General features: G+C 38.2%; 2 protein-coding genes across 3 annotated transcripts; both read left to right on the plus strand.

The window, feature by feature from the left end:
• Positions 1–972: 972 nt before the first annotated feature.
• On the plus strand, positions 973–5,683 carry LOC113063418 (L-lactate dehydrogenase B-A chain-like). Its single transcript, XM_026233795.1, has 8 exons — positions 973–1,126; positions 2,752–2,887; positions 3,161–3,278; positions 3,476–3,649; positions 3,929–4,102; positions 4,279–4,396; positions 4,974–5,097; positions 5,231–5,683. The coding sequence occupies exons 2-8, from the start codon at positions 2,759–2,761 to the stop codon at positions 5,396–5,398; spliced, it is 1,005 nt and encodes a 334-aa protein (XP_026089580.1). The 5' UTR covers positions 973–1,126; positions 2,752–2,758; the 3' UTR covers positions 5,399–5,683.
• Positions 5,684–7,944: 2,261 nt separating this feature from the next.
• On the plus strand, positions 7,945–18,801 carry LOC113063430 (glycogen [starch] synthase, liver-like). 2 transcript variants are annotated; one of them, XM_026233826.1, is made up of 16 exons: positions 7,945–8,273; positions 8,924–9,105; positions 10,003–10,194; positions 10,403–10,588; positions 11,603–11,747; positions 11,842–11,959; positions 12,065–12,185; positions 12,312–12,418; positions 12,688–12,747; positions 13,076–13,154; positions 14,710–14,823; positions 16,145–16,271; positions 16,359–16,454; positions 16,600–16,763; positions 17,212–17,292; positions 18,388–18,800. In XM_026233826.1, the coding sequence occupies exons 1-16, from the start codon at positions 8,153–8,155 to the stop codon at positions 18,598–18,600; spliced, it is 2,106 nt and encodes a 701-aa protein (XP_026089611.1). In that variant the 5' UTR covers positions 7,945–8,152; the 3' UTR covers positions 18,601–18,800. The 2 variants fall into 2 exon arrangements, with proteins under 2 accessions (XP_026089611.1, XP_026089604.1); XM_026233819.1 differs by having other exon boundaries at positions 8,194–8,273; positions 8,950–9,105; positions 18,388–18,801.
• The last annotated feature ends 8 nt before the right edge of the window (positions 18,802–18,809 follow it).

Here is an 18,809-nt window from a genome sequence, read left to right on the forward strand (position 1 = left end):
TTCATTCTGTGGAACACAAGACGTACATTTTCGAGTAATCACTCATTTTAGTAAAACAAGTTTGGAACAAGATGAGGCAGAGTAAATAGAAGAATCTTGAATTTCCTTGTTTTTATAGTGGCACTGTTATAGTGGCTTGTTTTCCTTTGTTTAATGTATGTATAACTTTACACACAATCTTCCTTTTAGCCAAATAATGACATTGCTGTCAAGGCTGCTCAAATGTCACAGACTGATGAATGCTCTTATTGGACAATCCAGTGGGAGGAACAGGAGCCTCATTGGTCCCCATATTTAGGAGTTAAGAAAGTATTGTTTGATCATGAGAAGCGAAACGGCTGTGTTGCTGAGTCGACATTAGCACAAACATTGATTCTATCTACTCTATCTATCTATCTATCTATCTGTCTATCTGTCTGGCTCCAAAATGAAATAAAGTTAATACATTTATTGTATCATGCTGTTTTTCAGTTTTCAAATTTAGAGCATGTTTTGTTTTATTTCAGCCTTTGCTTTCTCGTGATAGGCCTATGTCCACTTTAAATAAGGTAGGCAAGCATTTTTTTAAATGTTTTGAGTTACCACCAGTTTCACATATTTTGTTGCACGCATCTGGATGTGTTTACTAGGCAGCTCAAAACCTTTACAGGTCATGGTTGCATAACACATATAACCCCTCCATGTAGTTCCAGCGACTCCATTGGGCAAACCAACATTACACATAATCAAATGAAAGCTCAATGCAATGTTTTCATTGTAACATTGAACTGCATCATGCTGATCGGGATGCGACTCTAATAAGTGGAATATATTGCATTAATACAGATGCCATTATTGTGCAAGGTCAGTAAAGAGGAAGTATTTTTATGATGACAACGAAATCCTCGACATAACTCTCAAAGGGGAAGTGGGCCGGTCTCTCGTTCTCATATTCCTCATGTCAGTAAGGGCATCGCATGCACTTGTAACAGAAGGTCATACGCTCTCTGCGTAGCGCCGCACGCTCAAATCCTGCTCCTCCGCGAGTCTCGCGATCACGTACGCACGCTCTCTCTCTCTGGTGCTCGGCGACTCTCACTGGCCTTCCTGCAGCTAAGGATACTTATTTAACATTCCTGTAACAAATGTAGGTATATGGTTTGAATGGCTGTTTTATTGTTTCGCATATGCCTCAGTTAAATAAATTCTCTCGATCAGCAAGTGTTGAACGATTGTCGTCGTGATGCGATGAAAGCAGGGTCGTTTGAAACTGAAGAATGGCGGATCAATGCGCTGTTTAGTGATGATTTCAACGCTTCCGTGCGCCCCATCTCGATGTTTAAACGTATTTAGTTCCATTAAGTGAAGTAACTATCGTATTTCCGTTCTAAATTGTTAGATGAGCAGCCAAGGACGCGTGTGCGGTGCATGCATGAACATGGAGGAACCTAGAGCACGCTGAACTTGTATTTGGCCTTATTTAGGAAGAGCCGATGGAGGGAGGCCAAACTGCGAATGTATGATTAACTCGAGACGCTTAAAATAAGAGCAGATCGATTACCATCATGATTTTACAATTTACTGTTTGTTTTCGAACGCAATCGCTGCTTCTGAATCGTCAAGGACGTCATAAGGACGGTTGCGTCATAAAAGGGTTTATTTTTTAATGTTGATTTCTGTTGTGTGCACAATCGCAACAATCTATATATAATTGCTACTCTATATCAAAAGAGTAAATATTCTACTCTAATTGTTAAAAAAGTATTTTTATTTTAGCTTTAAATAAAATGTGTACATTTTAATATGAAGTCTTTTTTTCTTGCTATACAATATTTAAATGTTTGTAATATTTAATACACCACGATATTTTAATTATGACACAACACATTTTTACATATAATTTAGTTTTGTTGTAATTACATTATATGACATCATGACAGGCTCTCCATTCATTCACTAGTGAGTTATGTTAATTAGCAGAAGCGATTCAAGATAAGGTTTGGAGATAAAAGCACGACCGTTATGTTGTAACCGTGTTATGGCCAGGGAGAATTGCACTAATACATTTTATTGTGGCAATACCTAACATAAATTTAGATGATAATATCTAACGTCTAACATAATCTCCATGATCCCATTGAGGATTAGTGTCACATGTGAAGTGTGTGTGTGTGTGTGTGTGTGTCAGGTTTTGCATGCTCATAAGCCATTGTGTCTGGTGGTGTCTTAAGTTTGTCTAGTCAACTGTAATAAACTTGATTGGGATTCTAAGAGTCTAAACATAAATTACAATGTTATTTGCATAAGGCATCTAGAAGTCTCTTAGATGCAGGATATTATTAATTACAGTCAGTATTTATCAGTAATTGTTTTTTTTTTTTTTCTCTTGGACATTGACTAATATGAACACACATTGAATAAATAAACTTCCATGTAAAGAAACTTCACACTCCCTTCAGTTTGTCTAGATTTAGCAAAGGGGGGCAGAATGACCTGACTCCGGTGGCTAGTTATATTACTGAGTGGGCCTCTGCTTTTAACTCAGGATATGGGTAATTTGCTCAGTATGGAGTAATGGTTTACGCATTGAGGGTGACCTTGTTACCTTGACCCAGCTTTGGTGCCTGACATGGCTAGTTTAAAGCCATTTTTTACACCGCTAACATTTACCCCACGGGTTCCTGTAATTTCTTTAATCTTTTCTATTGTTCATTGTATGCTCCTAGTAGTTTGCATTGTGAACAGTGAACATGATCTGCCTCATTCTTCCAGTGAGATCATGGCCTCAGTAATGGAGAAGCTGATCACCCCTCTGGCCAGCGGCCCCGCTGAGCCCCCCAGGAACAAAGTCACAGTTGTAGGCGTGGGGCAGGTGGGCATGGCCTGTGCCGTCAGCATCCTGCTCAGGGTAAGAGACTCTCATTTGTATCACTGAAGGGTTATTTTTAGCTTCTATGGTGTTTAAATTAAGATGCAATGTCACATTTACCATTGATTTGCGAAGTTTAACTGGAAATATCCAGTTATTGCAATATGAGTCAATCCCGACTGGGAGTTCACCTGAGGGCAAAAACATTTCCCATGAAGATTATGTGAATACTCCGCCTTCACCTGTGACCACACCTTTTATATAAAAAATTGTCAGGTATTTCAAGTAATAATGATTCATGTTGACTTGTAGGAGCTTGCAGATGAACTGGCTTTGGTTGATGTTGTGGAGGATAGACTGAAGGGGGAGATGTTGGATCTGCAACACGGCAGCCTTTTCCTCAAGACCCCGAAGATTGTGGCTGATAAGGGTGGGATGCACTTTTTATTGCATGAGACTGACTCTTTAAAAATCACATTATTTGATCAGATTAAGTATATTAGATTTCTCCTGTAAAAAATTAATAGAACAGTTGTATATGCAGATTGTGCCTTCATGCAAGTTAATAATGGATCCAAAGTTTAGAGTGGAAGTGTATGTTTATTATGATTTTTATTTGGCCGACAGACTACTCTGTGACCGCTAACTCCCGTATCGTGGTGGTGACGGCCGGAGTGCGTCAGCAGGAGGGTGAGAGCAGACTGAACCTGGTGCAGAGGAACGTCAACATTTTCAAACACATCATCCCTCAGATCGTCAAATACAGTCCTGACTGCACCCTCATCGTGGTGTCCAATCCAGGTGAGCCAACACACTCACAACATGCTTAATTTTTAATGAATTGCTTAGTTTTGCTGTACCGCACCACAACACAAAGTGAATGAATGACATTATCTAAACAGATGCAACAAATTATGTTATGTGAGTTAATTTGTAGAAATGTAATGATAATAGAAAATGATATCTCGGCCAAAGATGTATCGCACAGGTTCTAAAAAAATGAATGGCATTCTAAATGTGTGCATTTCAGGTTCCCGTAGTGTATTAATAGTAACTGTGGTGGTCTCTGTGTTCATACAGTGGATGTTTTGACCTACGTGACCTGGAAGCTGAGCGGCCTGCCAAAGCACCGTGTCATCGGTAGCGGGACCAACCTGGACTCTGCTCGCTTCCGCCACATTATGGCCGAGAAACTGGGCATCCACTCCAGCAGCTTCAACGGCTATATCCTGGGAGAGCACGGAGACTCCAGCGGTGAGAGAGGGAGCTGAATGAAAAGGAAAATATGAGAGAAAATGGGTGTAGAGAGGAGGAAGTGCTAGTAGAACGAATATTAAAATGGATGAATGTGAACTGCTTCTGCATGAGGTGACATGGTTTCAGTCGTTGACAGCATATTTGATTCTAAGTGCTGTTTTTGTGTTTCACAGTGGCTGTGTGGAGCGGAGCTAATGTTGCTGGAGTCAGCCTGCAGAAACTCAACCCTGACATTGGCACAGATAAAGACAGCGAGAACTGGAAGAAAGTTCACAAGGAGGTAGTGGACAGGTAAGTCACAATCCTATGACATAGGATCTGTTATCTGACTGTCTGGAAATTTAAGAATATGGATTAATACATTTTAGTTAACCACAGTGCTGTTGAGAAGGTGAATTAAAAATCATTTTCAGACAGAATTTTAATGTTCGAACCCATATCCTATCTTTTGTTTTATTATTAAAACACAAAAGGAGGTTTTGTGAAGGTCTTTCTTTAACCAAAACAGTTCAAAGAGAACATCTCCAAAAAGTAGCTAAGCTACACTCACTTTCTAATAGGTACTACATTTAGTTTTAAACTTACTTTGCAGCCTTTAAAATGTTTGTTCTATGTAGTATGAATAATATTTGGAAATGCTACCATGTTGTTTCACTATTATTCACAAATCCTCTCCTGTGGTCTTATGAGATTTATTGTGCATTTCCATCTCTTCCAGCCAGGTGCTATTCGCCCACTTGTATATTTAATAATAAATTCAGAGCATTTTTTTTGCTTCTATAGTAGGGATATTTGGACACTTTGGGATATTTAGCTTGTAATCCAAATTTGCTTTTTGCGTTCAACTGTTACTGCCATCTTTTCTTAGTGCTTATGAAGTGATCAAGCTGAAGGGTTACACTAACTGGGCCATCGGTCTCAGTGTGGCCGACCTGACGGAGACCCTGGTGAAGAACCTGAGCAGGGTCCACCCTGTCTCCACCATGGTGAAGGTGAGAGGAGTTTACACTCAGTTTAACATCATAGTAGAGACATTCTCCTCCATATCACAGAACTGTACCGAATGAAGCAATCGGGAACCTTTGATATAGTGATCACTTAAGTTTCCTAATGTATGGTCTGTAGGGCATGTATGGTATCAGCGACGAGGTGTACCTGAGCCTGCCCTGTGTGCTGAACAGCAGCGGAGTGGGCAGCGTTATCAACATGACCCTGACCGATGACGAAATCGCTCAGCTGAAGAAGAGTGCCGACACTCTGTGGGGCATACAGAAAGACCTGAAGGACCTGTAGATAAACCGCCTGGACACCATGCACTCTTTTCATTGTCTCTGTTCACACTCCCTCAGTATCTTTACACTCCCTCTAACTCTGTGACGGTCTTTTCTTCTCACTTGCTTTTGGACACGGTTGCTTTTGAAGTTTATTTTTCATTATTTTGACATTTTTTCTTCTAAAGAGAATGATCAAAGGGAAACATCTTTGGTTCTTCACATTTGCACTTGTTAACCAAGTCACTCTGTGTGGGCAATAAAGAAAGAACCAACACCTCTCTTGTCTAGACATAATTTAGTGAGATCATTAGGGAACATTCTTGGGTCTTTGTTTAAGTCAAGAGGAGACAGGACTGAAGTGAGATAGATACAAATGTATTCATTCTTCTGAATCCTGTTGTAAGTGATGATCATGTGAGTGTGTCTAAGATGAATTTAATAAATCACTTCAAATGGCTGTTTTTGTGGTCTCTGAGTACTAATACATATATTTTGTACAACGTTGTGGTTAATTTTGTTTTTTTTTTCATAAGCTGTGTAACCTACTGGATTTTCAACAATAAATGTGCAAATTATACAACATAGATTTAAATATTTATGTTTATACTTTTTTGTGACGTTTAAATATATAAGTGAAAATTACAGTATGTTTGTCAACAAAGTAAAAATGATTATGATTAAGACACTCAAAACCTTTTTTTATTAATTTAGTCAACTTTAAAAACTTAACCCGTCAACAATCATATGATTTACTGATTTACTTAAAGCCATCAAACAATATAAAACGTTTTATTGCACAAATACAGTAACTCAGTGAAGGAAGTAAGCCATAAAATTCCATGATTGAGAAATAAAAAAGCATAATAACAGGCAAAGCGTGCCTGAAGGAATTACCCACAGTTTTCAACCAAGCAAACCGCATCCTTCCATCTGCTCGTTTTTTCAGGAAGTTCCTGTTTGTTTTCTCAGGTAGAGCATCATTGGCAGCAGGTGCTTGTGTTTGGGTCTGTCGGTGTCAGTAGTCGCTTCATTTCGCTTCCCAAAGCGCAGCCCAAACGGGTTGTAGTTGAATTTACTGCGTGTTAATCGATGTTTACAGGAAATATGACTCGAATCGTCTTTTTCTTGAATGAAAAAGCAAAGTCTTGCGTCGTCTGAAGCGCTGGGCTCGTCAAACTGCCTCCGCTCCACTGAGAGATAGTGCTGCTTGGACTCTGCAAAGTAAGATATCCCTTTCAGTGCATTTTCTAAAAAGCTTTAATTTGATTTATTTTCCATGTATTTTGATTACAAAGCATTAGCCTTACCTGGAATGGGCTCAGATGTATCCATGTCAGTGAATGGTGCTCTCAAAGCTGTGGACTGACAGATCATTGCAGACATGAAGAGAATCAGTGCCTTGATTTTCATAACTGCTGAATTGGAAATCTTATGGAGCACAGCTGAGCTTTTCTCTCTTCAGTGAAGAAACCCATGCTCTGCTGTCCTCCTTCAATATAAAGCTTTGCTGGTGACATCCTCTGACCTTATTTTACATGTACGAGTGTCTGTGGCAAATAGGACCTCCCTTTAGCCACATCCAGAGCATTTTAAATGTTAAAATGTAAGCTTTTATTCTTGGAAATCCTGTGGTAAATTGTACACTGAAATCCACTGCGATTATTCAAATAAGTTCTGCTGCAAAGACCCACCAAAAGCACATTATGTGTGGTTTTATACCCATCACATATTTTAATTTGGGTTTTCTCTCATTCGGTGCCAGGGAAAACATGATATGAAAGTAAAATAAGGGCTTGTACCTGGAAAACATAAATGACTGAAGCCACTGTAATGGTGTACAATCATAGTCATTTTCAGTGCCTTGTGGAAAAATAAAGTTAATTTTCATTGTCGTCTTGCCATGGTAATAAGATCATGCCTGGATATCATAACAACAAGAAAATATTCCTGGCATAATACATTATCTTTCATGGTGTGGGTTTGAATTATGCAAAATGGTTTGTGATGGTGCTCTGATAAGAGCTTTTTAGCCTCAGCCTTCAAGTTTTTTTCGTGATACTGCTAACGTCCTGAATGTAAATACATTGAAATTAATCTCTCTGTCAGCAATGTTTTGGTTGTATGTGGCATTTCAATCTTTTGTAATTTGCTAAAGAGCTTAATTCTTTCTGTATGAACTTTAATGGATCCCGTTTAATGCAACATAGACTCCGGACTGTCCTTTAAAAAGTCTATTTTCTTTATAAAAACAAATAGCAAATGTTGTCGTTCAGAAGTTAAACGTCAAACACATGTAGACGTGCGTCATAACTTGTGTATTTACTTTTGTCTTTCTTATTCAATTTAATTCTTTTTTTCCTTTCTTTTAAAAAAAAAGTATTTTTAAGAATTTTCCATGCTAAAGCCACTGGGATTGGTTGCTTAACTTGTGTATTTTGCGTTTTAGAAGTATTAGATTGACCAAAAGAGAAATATGCACTAGGTGCATGTGCACGTGCTGTGGCGTTTCTCCTGATGTCTGTGGACTTCAGACATGCGTTCACAGTGTGCACGTACAGGTTTTTTTAGACTTCACTAAATGTTAGAGTAAGAGAGCAACAGCTCACAGTGTGTCCAGGACCTCCAGGCGCTCCATTAACTTGAAGAGAAACAGTATTTGTGGTTGTTTAGATGGTTTTAGCTTCTTTACTTTTACCACAATAATAGTAATTCAGCCCATTCCGCATTTGCAACAGCAGTCGACAGATAAAAACGGTTTGTAAGAGTTTGTGAGATGCGACTGTCCAGATCTTTGTCAATAACATCATTAAGTGGACTTCCATTATGGGAAGAGGAAAGCCTACCTGTGCAAGACCTCTTGCTTTTTGAGGTCTCGTGGGAAGTCACCAACAAGGGTAAGAGCCTACAACACGGTGTGTTACAATTTATGCAACACACTGTTTTGTAATTGTTTTAAGTTACATAATTTTGTTTTTTGTGCATAATTTCCCAATGTAAGCAATTTTTCGAAATAATGCAAATTATATGAATATATATAGCTTAATTGATTGTATTCATGATACGTGCTAGCTATGAGATTAACCTTTGCCAGACAGATTTATAACATTATAACATAAATATTAATAATCAAATAGCCTATTTGGTTGTGTGCTATATTATGTAACTTTGTAAACTATATATTGTAAATCTAAAGTTAATTCTACAATTTCTCATTACCAAGCTCATAAAAATAATATTGCATGACCTTAGCAATAATCTGATTTTGGCCCCCAAAAATGCATTTGACCTCACAACTGTTCACCCCATTATCAGAAAGCTTGAAAACGCTCAACATGAAGCAGAATTCATATACTCTTGCATCAGTGGGGCTGTACAGCAGGTTAACCATTAAGCTCCAGATCAATAGTCAGGTTTTTGAGGCTTAAATCTGATCTTTCTTTTTTTTTAAAACACTGTTTTAGTTTGAACTTCTTTCTTATTTTGTTAATCTTCTCTCTTCTCATAAATATTTTATTCCCTTCACAACTGTGTGTCTGTCTTCAGTTGGGGGGTATATACACTGTTATTCAGACTAAAGCAAAGATCACTGTGGACGAATGGGGAGAGAACTACATCATGATGGGACCGTACTACGAACACAACTTCAAGACCCAGGTGGAGAAATGTGAACCTCCAAACCAAGCCATCAAAGCTGCTATGGACTCCTTGATTAACAACGGTTGCCAGGTATTGCACACATGATTATTGGTGACGTTCAAGGTTGCTGACCTCACGCTTCCAATGTAGACCGTGGTCAAGTTTATTGAGGGTTGTTTTCATTTAACCAATTAAAAATGCTTTAAAGCTGGCAAAAACAATTATTGACATGCCTGCTGTATCAGTATCAAATGATAGTATTAATGCTAGACAGAAAAAAACAGCTTTTAAATGCATGCATATATATATATATATATATATATATATATATATATATATATATATATATATATATATATATATATATATATATATATAATTTTTTTGTCTTGGTCTCATTCTGACCAGCAGATGATGCCAGAGTATCACTTTAGAGAGGAAATCGAAAATTTTGTGTGTGTTCTTCTGTGTGAGTGACACACCAGTTAAGAGATTTGATTGATTTATGGATTTATGTAAAGTATCTTTTATGTAACAATTCCTTTAGCTTGTGGTATATCGTAGCAACAGGGCCTTTGTTGCACTGAAAGTACTAAAACAATTTAATTTGAACAAAGCAATTTTTTTAATCAATTTTCAAACAAACACACACACACACACACTTTTTTGATATTTAAAAAAAGAAACAAAACAACAGAAAGAAAGAAATGTTTTACTTGGCATCTGAATTAAAATAAGTACTAATCACAGATATGTGTACAATACTAACACAATGGCTAAAACTTTCCATTTAAAAACAAACTGAAAATATAAAATTAAAAGATAATTAAAAACATGAATAATACTATGACAATATATAAATATTAAATAACAGCAAGTCACTCTTTTTCTGTTGCCTTTAATTTGACAGATTTTTAATTTGACAGAGACAACCACCTACAGTTTTCATTAGTATGGTTTTTGCCTTCACTTCCTCTCTACATGCAGGTGCATTTTGGCCGCTGGTTGATTGAGGGCAGTCCATACGTCATCCTCTTTGATATTGGCGCCGCTGCCTGGAACCTGGACCGCTGGAAGGGGGATCTGTGGAACGCGTGCAGCATCGGACTACCCTATCATGACCGGGAGGCCAACGACTCGCTCATCTTTGGTTCTCTTGTGGCCTGGTTCTTCAAGGAGGTGAAGAAGCACCCTTTCTAAATACCTCACCAAACTATCTGATTTTGCTTGCCTGGAATACACTGGATTCATTTTGTAGTTGCACCTGTACTTTTCCAGTCTATCCTAGCAAGAATTGATGTAGTGTATGCTAACTTTCTGGGATGAAAAATGAAATGTTTGATGGAGTAATGTGCTGAAGTGTAACCGGTCTTGTCTTCATCTGCAGTTAACAGACCAGCTACAGGACAAGCCCAACGTAATTGCTCATTTCCACGAGTGGCAGGCTGGTACGGGACTTGTACTAAGCCGCTCCCGAAAAATTCCCTTGGCAACTATTTTTACTACACATGCCACCTTACTGGGACGGTACTTGTGTGCCGGTAATGCAGACTTCTACAACAACCTGGACAAGGTGAGGATTGCTTTGACACAGTACACCAGTGATTCTCAACCTGTTTGGCCCCTCACTGTCCAAAAAAATATTCAAAAGCCCCTTACATATTATAACCAGTTCTTTTATTTGTCTGAGATCAGTGTTGGGCAGTAACTAGTTACAGTGATGATATAACTTTTTGCGGTAACTAGTGTAACTAATTACTAATAAGGTTTCAGAGAATAATACTACAGTTACTATCCATAAAACAACTAGTTAGTTACTTTTGAGTAACTAGCCCAACACTGTCTGGGTTATAATGTATCAGCCCGTCCTACAGATGATACATGCCTTTTTCGTACTTGATTATTACTTGATTTGTAAGTAACCTGCAGTGTGCATATTTGTAGTGATTTAATTTTTAGTTAGTTATATGTTAGTGCTGGTAAGATCATGAAAATGGGGCCCCAATTTAATGATCTTGCCTGGGGCCCCATAAACCCACTGGTCAGCCCTGGGGATATATAGGTCAAGTCAAGTCAATCAGCTTTATTTATATAGTGCTTTTAACAATACAGATTGTGTCAAAGCAGCTTTACACAATCTTTACAGCTTTATTCAAAAGACATAAGACATACAATACAACATCCCTCATGTTCTCTGCTGTTTAAAGTGTGTCCCACAGAAATCACTCAAGTTGGTTGGTGTAGTAAACCCTTATTAGAGGTGGAACTGAGCAGGTGTGGGTGCATGCAGTGATAATTGGGCCTGGTGTGGGGAGAATAAAGGTCATCATGCCTGAAGGTTGCAAGGGTTTGCCAGAATAATTGACAGCATCTTATGATTCAACGGCTGAAGAGTTTGCCTTTTGGTCCTACAGAGACTTCCTTCACCTGCTGATGAGGGGAAGCTTATATAGCTTTTGTTTTGTAAATTTTGATTTCAGCAAAGGTTGCAAAAATGATTTTTGGCCTTTGCATAACATTAGTCCATAGCCTTCCCTTTTCAAATAATTGTTCATATCCAACTCATTGTATTATTATGTATATGCAGTTTAACATAGATCAAGAGGCAGGAGATAGACAGATCTACCATCGGTACTGTTTGGAGAGAGCCGCGGTACACTGTGCACATGTCTTCACCACCGTGTCCCAGATCACAGCTGTGGAGGCCAATCATATGCTCCACAGACAACCAGGTGTCACCTGCATTACAAATCACCTCATCTGTTCTTATTGGCTTCTGAATATATCAAGTTGAAAAGATCATGTTTGTATTTCTGCTCCATGCAGATGTCGTCACCCCAAACGGGTTGAATGTTAGGAAGTTCTCTGCCATGCATGAGTTCCAGAACCTGCACTCAATGAACAAAGCCAAAATCCAGGAGTTCGTAAGGGGACATTTCTATGGGTTAGAGCTCTTTTCTGTCTTCGCAATAACACATACTTGTTCACTTGTGCAAAAAATTAAAAATAAAGTAAGAAAAAAACAAAAAAAATCTCTTCTCTTTGACAGCCATCTGGACTTCAATCTGGAAAAGACCTTATTCTTTTTCATCGCAGGACGATATGAGTTTTCTAATAAAGGAGCAGACCTGTTTCTTGAATCTCTGTCCAGATTAAACTACTTGCTAAGGGTATGAACAGTCACTGCAAAACTTTAGAAAACACCTGTAGTTTCTTCACAAACTGAAATAATCCAGTAGCATTCAAAGCAAAAGATGTTCATTCCTGACTGTGTTTGTGCTCACGCTGGCTGACAGGTTCACAAGAATGATTTTACAGTGGTTGTGTTTTTCATCATGCCTGCCAAAACCAACAACTTCAACGTGGAGTCTCTTAAAGGACAGGCTGTACGCAAGCAGCTGTGGTGTGTATAATCTTTGACATTACCAGTCTCTGGGAATTAATGACTTTTTATATATGTACAATAGTAACAACAATAATATAAAAAGAAAATATTACATTTCATATCTTGTAGCACTAGTAGAGCCCTGATACTGAAATAGATTTCCCTTTGGCTTTACTAATATTATTTATTAGGCAATGAAATGAAGCCTTGATCTTGAAATGCCTTTTATTTTTAGATGGCTTTAAGTGTGTAAGACTTCTCAAATATGTCTTTCGTCTGTCTCTCAGGGACACCGCTCAGTCGGTGAAGGAGAAGTTTGGCAAAAGGCTTTATGAGAGCTTGTTAAGGTTGGTGATTTCCTCATGCAGAGCTGTAATAACAGGGCTCAAATAGATGCGACAGTAAAAGTTGTCAGTACACGGCTGATGAACAGGAAGGATGAACATCTGACGTCATAAACTGGAGTTGCTGTGTAACCTTCAATTGTTGATATTTCACAGTGTTATCCAGGTGTTGATGAGACTACTGTACCATACACTTCCCCAGGGAGTTGTCAGATTATTCATAATGACATTATTTGATGTCAATGGGTCATTTCCGGAGAGATGAGGCTTGTGCCAACTGAATTTATTTTCAGATAGGACCTCCTCTAATGAAGCTCTACTGTATTCACAGGGGTGAGATCCCAGACATGAGCAAAATCCTGGACAGAGATGATTTCACAATCATGAAGAGGGCCATTTATGCAACTCAGGTCAGACAAAATGTTGCACAGTTATTATATCACAAGAGGCCACATTTAAAAAGGAAGCAAATGAATCTATCCTTTAAAGCACTGATCCTCAAATCTGGCTCGCGAGATCCACTTTCCTGCGAAGTTTAGCTCTAACCCTAATCAAACACGCATGAGTTTGCTAATCAGTGTCTTCAGGATCATTAGAAAATCACAGGTAGGTGTGTTTAATTAGAGTCGGAGCTAAACTCTGCAGGAAACTGGATCTCGCGAGCCAGATTTGAGGATCACTGCTTTAAAGCAATAATTCTGTTTTCAAGGCATCACTGGATTGAAATTTCTAAAACATTCTGGTTAAAAAAAATGTTTAGAGTATTACACTTCCGCAAATAATTCTGTGTCCAGAATCCAGTTTTGTATTGAACAAGACGATGATTATTTTAAGTATACTCACTACACACACACACATATTAGTAAGTGTATAGTTAATATATACACTAGTCAGCATTTGAAATGGATCACATTCTTTCCTTACATTTAACAACATTTTATAACATTAATCAGGTAGTTTTAAATGGGTCTTTATATATTTTTATTCATGAATACATGAATATATCTGTTTAACCCCTTCAGGATGATACTGTATTATCCCTTTTGTTAAATTACAGTCTAGTTAATATTTCTTTTTCTTTTTTGGCAACACCTAATCATTGTTTTAGGACAAACTATAGGATATGGGTCTAAAGATAGACATCTCAGATCAAATAAGCGTTGTTAGAGGGGTTTTCATTCATCCTCACCTGCATGTTTTTTATGAATGGACTCTAATCAAAGGTCAGGCCGGGGGTTATAGGGAATATCAACACACTACACCGCTGTAAATCTTTGGTGGAATCCCCTGAATCACTCTGCTGGAATACTTGCATGACAGAGCTTAGTGGCATATTTAACAGTGTTTCCTGACTGACTACAGTCAATCGATTTAATGTGTTACTGAGATTTATTCTACAGCTTTTTAATGACAGTGTTATGAGCAGCCAGTCAATATACAGCCACTCCGGTTAGATTTATCTGGGTATCAAGATTTCGGGAAGAGATATTGATCTGTTAGCGTTGGTGTTGGTTTATAAGAAGGAATGAGAGTAAGAAATTAGTCTACTATTTCTGGAGGGTTAAAGTCCATTTAATCTTTTCATAAGAGTTACCTAGACTCTGAAACTTAATAGAAAAAGTAATGTATATAAACCATTGAAATGGTGCAAGCAGAAACAGAAGCAGAGAAGACAGCCAATTTTCATAGTAAGATAATTATTTTTTTTATTATTATCGACTTTAAATGGAGAGAAAATATATGACTAAACTTTGATCAACCTGATTTTTTAATTTAAATCATGCTTATGGATGACTGTTTTTATTTTTTTATTTTAATCATGCTTATGGATGACTGTTTTTATTTTTTTTATTTAAATCATGCTTATGGATGACTGTTTTAATTTTTTTATTTGCTAATTTTTCATTCTCTTCCATTGTCAAATACACTAACGTGCAATTGCATCCATGCATTTGCTCTACACAGAGACACTCTTTTCCTCCAGTAACAACTCACAACATGCTGGACGACTCCACAGACCCGATCCTGAGCAACATCCGCCGAATCGGCCTCTTCAATGGACGCAATGACAGAGTGAAGGTGCGTAGTTATCTATATGTGTGATGCCAGTAGATTTTAATGAAAAAATCTGTTAAAATGCAGGGTTCTGTCTTACTGTGACACTGTTTTCACAATAATGATGCATTTTATTTGTGGAAAATCATTTTTTTAATTTCCTTGGTCTTTGGAAAATATAAGAGCCAGTGTGCCAAAAGGACAGGTTGTGGAATGTGTTATATTATGATGTAATAATGTGGATAAGCACCGCCTCCACAGAAGTTCAATGCCTGCTTCTACATCAATGCCTGTTAAGCACCGCCCACTGGTTTGCACACGTAGTGTAAACAACAAGAGAGGCGAACGTAGGTCTACACATAAAACCAAACGATAAAGATGCTCGGAAAATAAGACGCTGTTCAGTGTTTAATAACACCCTCAAGTCTTTCCAAACCCTTAAGTCCTTGGTTCATCTTCAGAACACAAATTGAGATATTTTTGATGAAATCTGAGAGCTATCTGACCATCCATAGACAGCAACGCAACCAAAATGTTCCCAGGTCAGAAACATAGTAAATACATCTGTAAAACAGTCCATGTGACATCAGTGGCTCAACTTTAGTTTTGCGATGCTATGAGAATACTTTTAAGGCAAAGAAAACAAAAATAAGAGAATTTACTCAACCATTCTTCTCCCCCAAGTTACGTCTTACGCCATTTTAAAGAGTATTACAATGCATATGCACGCTTTCCCCTAAGTGTAGACAATGCTTATTACACAAATTACATTCATGCACACACTTTACCCATGAATGTAAACAACACTAATTATGTCCAATACGTTCTTGGGTACTTTCCAAAATGGCTAAATACGTAAGTTGAGTTCATTGTTATATTTGTTTTCTCTGCGCAAAAAAAAGTATTCTCGTAGCATCACTAAACTGATGTTGAGCCACTGATGCCACATGGACTCTTTTACAGCTGTGTTTTCGAAGTTTCTGTACCTGGAAACATTTTGGTTGCGTTGCTGTCTATGGAGGGTCAGATAGCTCTCTGATGTCATCAAAAATATCTTAATTTTTCGTTCTGAAGATGAACAAAGTTTTGGAACGACATGAAGTTGAGTAATTAATGACATAATTTTCATTTTGGGGTGAACTAACCCTTTAAAAACAGGACCGAAAATAGTTTTTTTTTAGATGTAAAAATCTTGATTACATTATAAGGAGACTTCAGAGAACAGTACAAAAGAATAAAAAACGCAATTCATGACTCATTTAATAATTTGACAATTGTATTTATTTTCATTATTACTCATAATGAATTATGAACGCCCACACTGTGTTAATTGCTTCTATGTCAGATTGTGTTCCATCCGGAGTTCCTGTCCTCCACCAGCCCCTTGCTGCCCATGGACTATGAGGAGTTTGTGCGCGGCTGCCATCTGGGAGTGTTTCCATCCTACTACGAACCATGGGGCTACACTCCAGGTTTCACACAGAACACACACACAATATGACTCCATTTCAAAGGTTTTTGGGGTTTTCTGATCATCATCTGTAATTCGTTGTGTTCAGGTGAGTGTACCGTCATGGGCATCCCCAGCGTGACTACTAACCTGTCTGGGTTTGGGTGTTTCATGGAGGAACATGTGTCTGACCCCTCTGAATATGGTCAGTGAATAAGAAACTGTCTGCACAGCTTAATCATTTATTTGTATTATCGATTTATTTAAATTAGACTTTGATATGACACACTGATTCAATTAATACACCTGGCTCAGCTAGTTATGCTATTGGATCTGCATATGTGTTGTAGGAATCTACATTGTGGACCGGCGGTTCCGTTCTGCGGATGAGTCGTGTAACCAGCTGACTCAGTTCATGTTTTCATTCTGCCAGCAGTCGCGTAGACAGCGAATAATCCAACGCAACCGCACGGAGAGACTCTCTGACCTGCTGGATTGGAGATACCTCGGACGGGTGAGTGTCATCCAAAGTTCTGTTAAGAAACTCTAGATGACGCAGTCTGATAGGTCTTGCTCAATCTGACATGACCATGGCTAATTGGCTCTTCTTGTATCAGCAGCCAATGAGCTTGCTGCTCAACATTGAAATGCTTGCTGTAGCAGTTGCAGTGTGCTTTAGAAACCCTCCAACTTCCCCAGCTCCACCTGTATAGATCTGCTCCGGGGTGATTAATGTATGCTATATTGGGGTTATTTCATATATGTTATATGTGCAGCGGCAGTATTTCCTACATGCTCACAGCAGCATGTTGTGGATGTGTTGGCAAAAGCAAGTCTTGCTACTTGCTACTGCCGCCGCAGTGCAGCAGATCTATTCCACTAAAACCAAACACGTTGTCATGTATATTAACGTGTCAAACCCTCCGAGATTTGTCACTATTGAACTGTTTCTCCCTGCTTAGTTCTACATGCATGCTCGGCATTTGGCCCTCAGCAGATCCTTCCCTGGTAAATTCAAAATGGACCATCTTAACCTCCCACCGGTAAGCCTCTCACAGTCTCTCAGATGCACATTAATGCACAGTCATTTTCCTTTATCACTGACAATGAGAACATGATAGACTGCTGCACTCTATGAAAGCTATGTGACCCAATAGGGCAAGGACATCTTATATTAGATATATTACCGTAACCATACAAAGATTTGAGGTCAGTATGATATGGTTTAAAAAATATGTATACATACTTTTATTCATCAAGGACACATTCATTTGATAGAAAATTGACATTAAGATATTTAAATGCTTATGACAAATAAATGCTTACCTTTTATACTTTCTATCTATTCATTAAGAAATCCTGAAAAAAATCAGTTTCTGCAAAAATGTTATGCATTACAGATGTTTTCAACACTGATATCAATGGGAAGGTTTCTTGAGCAGCAAATCAGCATATCAGAATGATTTCTGAAGGATCATGTGACACTGAAGACTTGAGTAATGATGCTGAAAATACAGCTTTGTCATAACTGGAATAAATTACATTTAAAAGTACATGCATTTCAAGGGCTTGTGTACTATGGGGATTCGATTTTTTGGGGACAAAGTAAAAAATAATAATTGAAAATTTATCTGGGCCTTTTTTATGGTGTATTAAACAACTCTTCAAAAAATTACTAAAATAGACCTTGCCTTAAAGGATGCATATATCTGACATCATTCATAATCATCAAATACCATTAAATCATTGTCAGCATCACAGGTTAATGCTGCTGTGGAGCGAATACTTCACATCCACCGTGTTCCACCTCGTCTCATGCTAATCAGGTGTTATTGAATGTATGTGTGACGTCTAACGCTCCAGAGTGATGAGGATGAACTGCTGCTGAGCTTCACCCTCGAGTTTAATTGACAGGATAACATTTACCTGCACAGGAAGATGACTTGATTTCCATTCAAACTTTTGATCGCCATACACTCACTCACAGTTCATCTACATGTACTAAGAATACACACACGGAAATGTAAAGTGACATAGATAAAGGTGGCATAGGTATCGAATAACTGAATAAACAATGTCATTTTGACTTATTTTTTTGAATACTATTATAAGTGACTGAATCTTTTTTTTGTTTCCAGACACAAGGCTTCCGTTACCCCCGACCTGCTTCTGTGCCTCCATCCCCATCGGCTTCCCTCCACTCCACCCCTCACCACAGCGATGAGGAAGATGACGACACCTATGATGAAGAAGAGGAGGCGGAGAGGGACAGGCAGAACATCAAGGCACCATTCACTCTGGGTGCAGAGCCTGAGGGTAAGAGCAATCAACCGCTGGAAAATGGGAATTAAGATCGGCCCTGTCCTGCTCCAGTAGTTCAGACTCTAGGACATATTTACACCTCCTGCCCTCTGAGAATGTGCTATATTTGTCTGACTGCAGCTTTTGAATGGATTATTGATCAAGTATCTCCAATTTATGAATGAAAAGATTTCTTAAGCACACAGTGGCATTCAAAAGTCTAAGATGATACTCCGGTTTAATAACCCATTTAAACTTG

Source organism: Carassius auratus, chromosome 4, assembly GCF_003368295.1.
Source record: "Carassius auratus strain Wakin chromosome 4, ASM336829v1, whole genome shotgun sequence".
Lineage (NCBI taxonomy): Eukaryota > Metazoa > Chordata > Actinopteri > Cypriniformes > Cyprinidae > Carassius > Carassius auratus.